The sequence below is a fragment of the Hydractinia symbiolongicarpus genome, chromosome 1 (genome assembly GCF_029227915.1).
Source record: "Hydractinia symbiolongicarpus strain clone_291-10 chromosome 1, HSymV2.1, whole genome shotgun sequence".
Lineage (NCBI taxonomy): Eukaryota > Metazoa > Cnidaria > Hydrozoa > Anthoathecata > Hydractiniidae > Hydractinia > Hydractinia symbiolongicarpus.
This window is the reverse complement of record NC_079875.1, coordinates 20,156,799-20,169,299: the sequence shown is the minus strand read 5'-3', so window position 1 is coordinate 20,169,299 and position 12,501 is coordinate 20,156,799. Positions and strand designations below refer to the sequence as shown.

Sequence of the window (12,501 nt, the reverse complement as noted above, 5' to 3'; positions counted from 1 at the left end):
ATACGCCCCGCGAAATTACATATCACAAATCCTAAAAAATGCCAATCTGAGGCAAGGCATTATACTATAAATTTACAAGGCTTTACTTTTATGTACTTATCCGTACAGCAGTAGAAACAAGTGTCCTCCCTGAAAATGACGCATCAAAAGTCCTAAAGCAGGCCAATCAATCCAAAGACATTACGTGTGTTTTTATTTCAGACCGTGCGAAAGTGTAAATTCTATCTCTTTTTTTCGGAACAGTATTTCAATAGTATAGCTTGATTAGTTCTTAAACCAAATAAATATTCCAATGATTTTTGTCCGACTCAAGAAGCTGCTGCTGTTGAGAAGCTATAGCAAATTAAAGGTTGGAGTCTTTTAGGATGAAATTATTCCATTGTTGTTTGTAGTAAAAATCCCACGGTCATAACTTTTTATCCGCAAAGGCTCTTAGGCTGAAATTCTGTAGAAGGCATGTCAGTAATATAACGTATCATTAGGAAAAAGAAAAAAAATACTTTTTTAACAGATATGGAAGAATTCCAAATTAAAAGTCAAAACATAGGTGAAAAGAAAAATGACAATATTTTCGAGAAAGATGTAGAAATTTTCAAATTCTTATACTTACATGGAACAAGGATGTTCCAAAAAGGCATAAGTATAAAATTTATCTCATTTAAAGAGTCTCCGTAGATTTGATATTCCATTGAAGTTAGGATCAGATTAAAAAAGCTGAAATAGTTCTAAATAATTTTGGCTCCATCCTCGTGAGAAACTGAAACCCCCGTTTTGTTTATTGCTTCCAGAGTCACACAGTATCCTTTCAAACAAGTAATTTTGGGAAAAAGAGCGTTCCGGGAGGAACTATTCCAGTTTTTTGCTAAAAACTAGGTCCTTGAAAATGGAATGCGACATTATAAGCTTATAAGCTTATTATATTATATAATGATGATAAGGTATTGATGGGAAAGGCTTGAATAAGTTTTTCAGTGATTTAGGTTGATAATGAGCTGTTCGGTAAGACGACATTCCACCGATTTTCTTGATTTTTAAATTCTGATAACCTCTTCCATTTTATAGCATATGGAGGGAAAAATCACTATCCATCAATGTTTATCGGACTTCCAACTGTAACACCTAAGGGGAGTAACATCAATTAAAGGAGCCTTCTAGAACGAATTATTCTTATCTTAAAGAGGAGAATACTTTTTTAAACCATCGATCAGAAAACATCTAGTCAAATTAGATACCATTCATTGTAAGATTACAACTGAGGTTGCTGATTTTTTATTGGAATTCTTTCAATCCTTGAACGCTCTTAGTTATGGAATTCATTTCTTGGTGGCGTTTTTAAAGTGTCTCAAAGACGTAATTTGGCAAAAATGACATACTGAGGCATCTTCATACAGCAAAAAAAAACCTGAAAATCTCAGGACAGAAGTTGTCAATATAACGAAGTTGTGGAATTAGTGTTAATGGAATTAGTCTTTTCACAGTGCTCCTTACACTGCTTTAGTTTATTTTGTTCCTATTATAAAGTTTCATAAATATGTTGTATTTAGTTTGACTTAATTTAAAAAGGAACTGATCATGTTACGAAAAATCTGTCTCCTATTCTGGGTGTAATTTGGACAACACCGTGCGGAATATCTAATCCATGCTTGCTCTTTAAATTATTTTTTCAGTAATCCATTTCAAATTCATGATTATTCTACAAGTAATTACAGCTTCTGAGGGTTTTTACGCAGTTTAAATGGTGTCTTCGTAGAGGCTTTTTTGTTTAAAATAAAACGTCATATTTCAATGGAATAATCCATTAAAAAGAACGCCTTGAATACAAATCTACAGTAGATAAAATTGCAATTATCGCGATATTAGAATATATAATCCAAGGAAGCTCTTGAAAATTTGGAGTACATATTCCCCATTTTTTTATACATCAAGTGGGAAAATTTCAATTAGAAAACTAATTTTTGGAATTCTCAAATTTACATTTCTGCACGGTCTAAAATAAACGCTATGACTTACACTGTAAAATAAACAACCATTGTGGTTGGGTACACATCCCTACACCAATAGAAATAATATTATGGCTAAATACTTTCCCGCGAAACGACACATCAAAAGTCCTACAGCAGACCAATCAAAAGGAATACTTCACAATGTAAACCAAACAAACACTAATGTTAGATGCATATTCATACATAAAGAGACACTATACTTTGGACAAATACCCTCCCGCGAAATGAAGCATCAAACTTTCTAAAGCAGACAAATCAATATGAAGACTTTACGCTGTAACCAAGTATTGATGTTAGATACACATCCATACACCAATAGAAACCATATTGTGGAAAAGTGCTCCTTTGCAAATGACACAAGAAGCTATGCACTAAACAGGCGGTATTGTTCTATACATATCGGTAAACAATAGAGACGATATTGTTGACAAATACCCTCGCATGAAATGACACATCAAAAGTTCTAAACCAAACCAATCAATCAGGAAGTCTCTTCAATGTAATTGAACAAGCATTGAAGGTGGATACACATCCATACACCAATAGAAATAATAACTGGGCTAAATACTCTCCTGCGAAATGACACATCAAAAGTCCTAAAGCATACCAAAGGTAAGACTTTTCACTTTAAACTATACAAGCAGTGAGGTTGGGTGTACACCCATGCACCAATAGAAACCATATTCTTGAGAAATACCCTCTCACTAATGACACACATCGTACATGATATCATTCACTGGATGACATTATTCTGAATAATTTCGTTTCCATAGAAACGATATTATGAAAAAACTGATCCCATACATGATCTTGATCAATGTTTGAAGCAAAATTTTAAACGGTTATCACCTTAACCATTCGTTAAAGTCATATGACCCTATACAATATACAATATATTATAAATATATTTTTATTTATATGAAAGCGTCACTGCTAACGTTATCAAATATTCAAATGTATTAGTATTTAAGAAACCTTTTTTGCCGGATTAGAGAGTACTAAGGTAAAACAAACAAGAGCAACTAAGCTAATTCCATGCAAATCCGATCGCCATCTTGAATATAAGCCGCTGCGTGAAATTGCAAACATCAAAGTAATTACATTACAGAGTTTCATATCGCGCAGGTCTGGGCCCGAGCGAAGTGGCTTTTAGGGAAAAAAATTAGAATTCCCGCAAAGGGTAAACACTTAGCTAGCGTTGGTACACACTTCCAACTGTTACAATTGTTTTTGTAATAATGGAAAACAAAGTTTGTGTAGAATAGAATGGCTTATGAAACGTTGCTTGTTCACAGAAGGTACAATACAAGAGCACAATTCAAATTACACCCATCACTGGCGGAAAAATTGAGAGTTAAACGAGAAATAATATTTAGTTTTGGAACAACATTAGATTCAAATCTTATCCCTCCCATTTCAGCTCCCTTGTATCCCAAAGAGAAATTGTATCCAATAGTCACGGCATCTATATTTAAAGATTACTTTTCTAAAAAAATAAGTTAGTTTAGGTCAGCAGCATTAAGCTTATCCTATGTTGACAAGCAGGAAAATAGTTTCAGTAAAAACACACGTTGCAGGTGATATATTTGTTAGAGCTCTTGTTAAAAAATCATATAGTGAGTTAACAAAATCAACTTTATGAGCAACTGACCGAAAAACCAATAGGCATTTCGAACATTAGAGGCAACGTGTAAGCAAATTACTGAAAAAAGAAATAGTGTTTAACGGAGCCTTGCTGACGTCAAAATATTTAAAGGTATAATATATCTCCTTAACTTTTCTCCTAAAATGTACATGTTCATATACATAATTTTGATCTGAGTTTCAAGCTCTTCACATGCTACGCGGGTGACAAAAATTCTAAAAAAATTTTTTATATGTGTATGTACTTGACAGTGATGACCTTTCCTCCGCCTAAGTTGAATTTTCCACGGGTTTTATCGACTAGTCTCTATAATAATAGCCGTATTTTGTGTGTTCAAAAGACTTACCGATATTCCTTTGATCTTTCCGCGAATTTTTAGAAACCAGGGGGTTGTTTAATCGAAAACTTTATTATTGATTAAAATAGATTCAAGAAATTAATTTATTTCCCGACATAATTTAATTAATTTAATTGATAAACCTCTAATTTGAAAAAAAAATTAAGTGATTAAAATGAATTCATTATTTAAATGCGCCATTTTAAATAATAATTTACTCCCGTGACCTTAATCGCCGATTCCGCCCAGGAGCCACAGAAAACAAATAGGATAGTTTTAAATAGGACAGTTTAACTGACTTTGTTTTGACCACTCGCACGTGTATACCAATCAAAACGCCTGAAAAACCAATCAAGACTTTCGCGGTCTTGACATGCCAACATGATGGCCATTTTAGTTTTTAAAAAGTAATGGTGTTCAGTGTTGTTTCTAAGTCTGTTTCACCTTTTTGTCTTCTATAAGCTTTTTATATTTGTAATATTTGTTTTTTTTATGTTCTAAAATGTTAAGATAAATATATTGTCACGTTTTTTAGCTACGTGCAGATCTTAAACGCACCAGTTTTAGGATTTTTGGCTAGGAACGAATATTTTGAAGGCTACTAGCCTTAATAGCCTTTTTATTAATTTTGTTTGGTATAAGAGGTTTTTCTCCAACCCAACATTTATTTTTATGTCGAGGATATAGCTATTTAGCTATCTCATACATTTACCTAAAAAGTGATAGTATAAAAATTCAGTTTGTCTATCAATATCCCAATATTCTCAGCAATAAATCTTATGCTAAATGCAGTTTAGCTAGGTAGCTATACATCTTTAATTATTTTCTTTTTTGCAAATAAAATGGCTGAGCAATTGCTTTAGCTGGAGGGGTGACGACAGGCTGTTTCCTGTGTTGTCATTTAAACCGAAGTTGTTATAACGTTTTTTTGGAGAAGGGTACTGTTCAACTGTAATGTAACTGTAATAAGCGGTCAGCTCAGTGTTAACAATAGCCTGTTTTTTAGAAAAGGCTGTTACGCCTATGCGGTTCAGCCCGCTGTGACAATTAATTTTTAAACTTTCTTGGGAATCACGCCTGTACGAATGTCCAACAATGTTTACCTGGACTAACCGCTTAGCCCTGTGCAAGAAGCGAAGGACTGTTTCTTGTGTTTTCATTTAAATAGAGTCTGCAAGAAAGTTTTTTTCAAAAGGGTATTATCCCTATACACCTGTGTAACACCATTTAATTGTACTAAGCGCTCAGTCCGGTGTTACGATTAATTTTCTAACTTTTACAAAAACTTATTCCGCAAAATAAAATAATATTGACCGATTGTTTTTGCTATGACGGAGTCACAAGGGTTGTAAACTGTGTTTTTACTTCAGCCTTTTTTGCGGAAAGTTATTTTTTGAAAAATATGTTACAGTCGCAATACTATAATGGTGTGTGCGCTTCACTTGATTTACGACATACTGCATAGCTGTACTAAAGCGCTCCATCTGACTGTGTCGCACAGTTTGCAGTTCTTTTTAAGAGCAACAACAGTTACTTGTGGCCGGGTTTCCCGGCTATCTCCATAATAATAACCGTCGTCTGTCTGTTCGTGCGTCAAAAGTGACTTGTGTTAACCACGCACGAAATACTAGCCTGCTAGCGCGGTGACGAAAACACGTCGGGCCCCCGCTGACACAAAGACGGGTTCCCGCTGGTCCAATCAGGAGCGGAGTTTTATATAAATGACCAATCAGAAACTAAAACTCTTTATATTTCTTAATGGAGCTAAACACAGTTTAGCTCATGTTAATTGCAGTTCCCAATACTTGATGGTTGCTATGCAGATGCATCATTAAGGGTACACAAGGTTGTCTTGCTCACCCAAGGCATCTTTGTCTCAATTAACCAAATCAAAGCTATGTGTCATAACTTGAAGCAACTTTCTTGTTGTTGATACTTTAGAGTAGGGGACTAAAGTTTTGGGTATAGTCTGTCCATATTAGGAGGTTCTAAGTTAGCCAATCAACAATCCAGGGGCCCTATAAATAGGAGAGAGTTACTCTGATTTAGCTTCTCACCAGTAGTAGCAATAACTTGCTTAACTAAAATAATTTTAAGCTAGCTCTACGTTTTCAAGAAGCATCTATCACTGCAACCTACTAATATCATCAACTCCATCTTTTAGCTTCCATTACTATAATGGCAGCGTATCCAATGACTCTAGCAAATTTTGGATCATGTACCTCTGGTAGCAGGAGAAACCTTCGGATATTTCTTCAGGACAGATATTGCATGTAGCCAGGTCGGTTTGTTTCATTTTATATATTATATCATCATGTTAGGAGCCCAGAAACTGTCACTTTTTAACCACCCTAGAGCCATTACGGCTTTTATACAAGTAACGCCAACCTTGTAGCCAGGTTGCCATTATGATAACTCGTTATGTTATGTACAGTTTATGTTCATTCACCGCGATAGACGAACATGATACGATCCTGCTCCAACCTGTATATAGTAAACTGTATCTGCATGAAATTTTGGCCTCGTGTTTTTTCCTTTGCAATCTTATAATACATCTTTCAATTACAGCGAAATGTTTTCAAAGAATTAAGACTATATTTAAGCTAGCCAGAAAAACTTCTTTTTTCCACATCCAGAAAAATATTTGCAGGCTTGTTTTCGTAAGTTATGGGTGAATATAATTGCTTTGGGGCCAATATTCAGGCTATAAATTTGGAGAAACTATATTCTGTAAATGACATGCGAAACGGTATCTATTACTAATAAAAACTTTTCATATTTAATCTATTTGAAACATTTAATCACATGAAAAAGGAGACAGATAGAGAAATAAGCAACAACAACAACACAAACTGCATTGTAAATAGGCTTTATTTGTATTATTAGATCATAGTATAAACAACAACAGATAAATAAAATAAAAATAGCAAAATTATATCATGAGTTTGCACAAGTAAAGGCCGCTATATAAAATTTGCTTTTTACGCAGCAATAGCTAATTAAAAACAACACAACCTACCACAACAAGTGAATGACCACTGATTTAGCACAACATTCAGTCAAAAATATTTAGCCCTTGGCCAACCAAAAACAAACAAACACTGTTTTATTTTTCTGTAACCGTTTTTGGCTAAGACTCTAAAATGTTGAATCAAACTTGAAAATACCTAGCTGTTATGCGATAAACACTATAACTACTTGAAATTTTTAACAAAACAAATCATTTAAAAACAGATATCGTTAACTACATTTACACATTTTGTGTCCATCAGGATAGCGTTGTATTCGTATATATGCTAAGTCATTTTCGTTATGTTGGTAGAACCACAAACATTTCACGTCATTTCACCCATTAATTAAAACCATGCTTTTTTCCTAATTTTTATAATTAACATCGTTCCCAGGAATTATTTCGATATAAGATTAGAGCTTTTAAACCAATCATCATCAAGTCTTGTCGAAGTCATTCTCCCAAAACTAGTCACGACTAGTGTTCTTTGAATCTACAAAGTAAACATACAAGTTGTTATGCAGCTATTCGATTTATTGTATTGCTATCAAATGTCTTGTTACTTGTGGGTAACCCCAAGACAACACAAGAACTTTGAGTTTGAGACAGGGCTTTTTAGATTTGTTGAAAGTGAAACTATAAACAGTTTCATGCTCACACTTGCTAGCACAGCAATAGAAAGCTCAAAAATCAATGGAATTAAAAGTAAGCAGATGTACCTGAAAACGTTGTCATTAAAGTTAATGCTATGATTTTGTTAAGTCAAAAAAGCCTGGTTTTTCTGCCAAACTGCTTTCTTCTGCAATCCCAGGCGACACAGAGAATAATGTTTTTCAGTCGTGTTTCTTCTTAGCAACATTGCTCAACTTCATTCCGCAATTTTATATTCAAGCCTTCCATTTACTTGCTGCAAGTCAATACAAAACTTTCTTAGCCTTTAGACGGAAGATGCTTTATCCAAAATGCCATTCCGTGGTTTAAAATTTTAAAAGTAACTCTTATTTAAAATACTTCGGCATTAAATATGGCTTTCTTTAGACCCACTTATTACCCAGATCCCCGATTTACCCAGATTTTATTGGTAGTTGAGCAGCAGCAGCGTCATTAAACTGCTCCTGCTCCATTGGTAATGACAGATGGATCGTATTCAGGGAACTCTTCAACCACAGACGTCGCATGATTATCTTCTTTTTGAGAGACAAATGTTGATTATGGATGAAAACTTTTTTTTTCAGCAGCCAAACCGACTTTTCTCCAAAACGCCGATTTTTTTGGTTTTGGTTTTGGGAGAGGTTGAAATTTTTTACTTAAATATGTTGATCCTATAACTTTTGGTCTTTCCACAACCAAATTGTCTTCCTTGGGAGCATGAAATGATAGATCATTTAAAGCCTGAGTCAAGGTTTCATGAAGGTGGTCTAGTGCATCATTATCATACACTATGAATGACAAGCTCTTGATTTGGTTTAAACTTATCTGCAAGACGAGGCCTTAAACCTCAACCTCGTTCCCAGGGCAATTTTTCGCTTTTTTGATATCCGAGACGGCGCAAAGAAATGACCCTGGGCCAGGCTGGTTAAAATCAGCACGATTCGTGCTGATTTTTAATTTATTCAAAAACATGCGGACCGCCGAGAACACTGTATTGCAATAATTTATGTTTAGCTAGTGTTTGGAGTTTTTGCTTTGAGAAAATATGATTGCAGTGTTGCCTTCGCTTTTTGTGGCTACATACAAATTTTAAATATATATTTATTTTAAAGTTTTCAGCCATCTATAGCTAGCTAGCTAGCAAAGGCCTAAGACGTACTTTTGCAGCTACAAAGGTTGTGCAAACCAAGGTAGTTATGATTTTTAGCTATCTTTATTTTATATTATAGTTAAAAGTGAAAGTACTTTTAGCTAGCCACAGAATTATCAGAGGGTTTTATGATTAGAATTACACTGAAGATGCCTAGCTATAGCTAGTTAAGTTTTTAGTATTTTTTTAGGAACATGCAGTCTTTCTAATTCCATTTTTGTCTTGCAGGCGACTTATTGGTGACATAAACCTCTATAAACCTAAGTTGAGGCTTTATCACGCCGGCATTATGGTCGCGTGTAGCTATATATTATACTAGTATTGAGTCATCAAACGTAATCAACATAACCATGTGTCAGATACAGATCAGATATATACGTTTAGATGTATATAATAACTGGTTCCTTTTGTCTGTTATTATTGTTGTAACGTGCATATACACCTAAAGAAAATCATTTGTCAAAATTTTTTACCTAACTTATGTTATTGCTAGGTCAAAATTTATAATTTTCTTTAAAAAAATCTTACCGCCCTGCTTTAAATGCCTAAATTCTGAAATTCGGAATGTATATATAGCTATTACAGAATCATTTTTTATGCTAATCCCATCAGACCAGCCTAAAAGCATCTCCTAACAAGTTTTAGCTCAATATCTTTCTTTTTCATGTTTCTTTTTCATCATATTGCACTTTTGGTTTTTCACAAAACCGGTCCCCGGAAACTCATTTACAACTAAATGGCCCCTACGGTCAAACCAATTGACTTTTTTCAATAATTTTAAGTTTGTTGCTTTACTAAAAGATTAAAAGTCATAAAACATAGGATGTTACATTTCATGCAGTCAGAGAAAATTGTTATTTAATCTGTAATCCATTGTTATTTAAAATCTGTAACCGATTGTTATTTAATCTGTAACCGATTAATTAAGACTAATTAGAAGGTACGTATAGATTAATTAAGCGTATATATAACTATTTGGTTAATTAAATGGTATGAACTTCTTAATCCAGTTTTTTAACCTTTTTCAACCAAATCAACAGCATGTGATTTTATTTTTTTGTTTATGTTTATTTTTTATTTACTTTTATGTTTATGTGTTCTGTCTCCCTTAGAAAAAATATTAGCTAGAGAGTAAAAGAAGGTCTGTTCAGGAGAAAGAGGATTAGTTATGTATACCTATATATACCTTGTGTTGTATTTAAGCTAGCTAGATAGCTGCTAAACATGTGTTCGAGCAAACCTACATTGTGTTTTTCTACACCCTGTGCACAAAAGCCACAAAAGCTAGCATAGCTAGCCTTTTCTAGCTCTAGTCTAGTAGCTACCTCCTCAACCGCACTGCAAAAAAAACAGAACCTTACTTTAACAGTCTCTAAAAGTACAACTAAAGGCTATTTAATTTTGTTTGCACGTTAAGCTATACTAACAATGCCAAATATTTTATTTTTCACAAAAATAAATTCAGTCGAGCAGAACATTAACATTCCGGCGTCCCTTTCGCACATAAACTTTATATGGTTGTTTATTTGTAGCAAAATTAAATATATATGTACAACAAAAATATATATATGCAAGAAAAAATATATATATGCAAGAAAATCGGTAATATATATGGACAATAAAGATATATGCAACAAAAATATATATATGCAAGAAAATCGGTAATATATATATGCAACAAAAATATATACTTCGCATCCAAAAATATATATTCAAGGTTTTTTATATGCAAGGTTTTTACTTAAAACATATCTGGTCCGGGTTTTGTTTAAAAACATATTCGATATACTTTACGCTCCTATCCTCAATATAAAAACAAAGATGGAGTTCGGTCATCTGCATGCGTTTTTTCAAGAATTGAACAGACTAGTAGAAAGAGCCGAGCAAAGGGATAATTTGGACAAAAAACAGCTAAATGATATATTGGACAAAATTGGAATTTCTCTCAACACACTTTCAAATTTGTCTTGTCAAGACCAAATATTGTCTTTTGATTCAAAAACTATAATTAATTCACTCGTCGAGAATTTACTCGTGATTCTTCAGGAAGTACAACGAGAATCTGTAGGTTTTATATCTGATAGAGTGGCTATTATTGATTATACCCCAAATAAACTTTACAGGAATGGACCTGGTAGACCCAAGTGGGATATATCGGAGGATGTATTACTTTACTTTCGTGATCTGGGTTATTGCTGGAAGGAAATTTCATCAATGCTATGTGTCTCAAGATGGACTGTGGGTAGAAGAATTAGGGAACTCGGTATTTCAGAAATTACTGGCTACTCTTCCATATCTGATGAGGCACTTGAGCAGACTGTTAAAGACTTTAAAGATAGTCACAGTTCTTTTGTTGGAAGATCCTTGGTCCTTGGGCATTTACGATCTCTTGGTTTACGTGTACAGCATAAAAGAGTAATTGAAACTTTAAGAAAAATTGATCCTGAAACTTCGAGAATACGTTGGAATTCTTTAATTCGACGAAGAAAGTATAGCGTCCCTGGCCCCAACAGCCTTTGGCACATCGACGGTCATCACAGTCTTATTAACTGGAAATTTGTAATTCACGGCGGAATGGATGGATATTCGCGTGTTGTTGTGTATTTGTGGTGCAGTACAAATAACAAAAAAGATACTGTACTAAAATTATATGATATGGCAGTAAATCAATGGGGTATCCCTTCACGCGTTCGATCAGATGAAGGTGGTGAAAACGCCCTAGTCTGGCAAAGGATGGTTGAGCTTAGGGGTGATGGTAGAGGAAGTTATTTAGCTGGATCGTCGGTCCATAACCAGAGGATAGAACGTCTTTGGCGGGATGTATGGACATATGTTTGTGCACAGTTTTACTACACTTTTCAAGCCATGGAGACACAAGGTTTGTTTAATACCGATTCACTTATTGTGCATTTTAGTAAGGTACGGTTATAACCGACTTATAGCTTAAACCATGCCAAAAATTAAGCAACTTACTTAGCAACCCCTTGGAACGACTTTTAAGATTTTTAAACATATTTTAAACGTAAAGACATTACCGCTGAAAATTTGTACATTTTTTACAGGTATACTTAATATGGACACCGATCTGCATGTTTTTATTTTACATTACGTGTTTCTACCAAGAATAAACAGAGTTATCACTTCTTTTACTGCCGGCTGGAATAATCATCCCCTCAGAACAGAACGCAATTGGTCACCCAATAGAATCTGGAACAATGGTATGATTGACAGAAGAAATAGAAGTCAACATCAAGTGGCAGAACTGTTTGATACTGATGGTACATTAGAGGACCTTGAATGGTATGGTATGGACTGGGCTGGTCCAACTCCGAATGATGATGGCTTATCGACAGTAGAAGTTGACGATGTAAATTTTGAAATAGCTGAAAATATTTTACAAACATTGAACTCGATTGACCCTTTGCGGGATTCAACATGTTATGGGATAGACATTTACCTGGAAGCTTTAGCATTATTTTCAGTTGATACTAATCCAGGGACTTGGCAGTGTTAAATTTATTTTTTTTTCAAAAAAAATTGCGCAAGCAATTTCTACCTGAGCCCGAAACCGAATTGCTTAAAAAGGTGTGCCACCCTGGACTACCCTTAAACCAAAGAAACGTCAACGTGAATTTGTCGTATATTGTTTATATTATCGTTTAGCTTCAAATGTAACATCATTAAAGTTATCTTCGTCTTAAAAAA

At 34.2% G+C, this 12,501-nt stretch overlaps 1 protein-coding gene across 1 annotated transcript; it reads left to right on the top strand.

The window, feature by feature from the left end:
- The first annotated feature begins 7,576 nt into the window (after positions 1-7,576).
- On the top strand, positions 7,577-12,471 carry LOC130645573 (uncharacterized). Its single transcript, XM_057451608.1, has 2 exons — positions 7,577-11,674; positions 11,859-12,471. The coding sequence occupies exons 1-2, from the start codon at positions 10,618-10,620 to the stop codon at positions 12,308-12,310; spliced, it is 1,509 nt and encodes a 502-aa protein (XP_057307591.1). The 5' UTR covers positions 7,577-10,617; the 3' UTR covers positions 12,311-12,471.
- Positions 12,472-12,501: the final 30 nt, after the last annotated feature.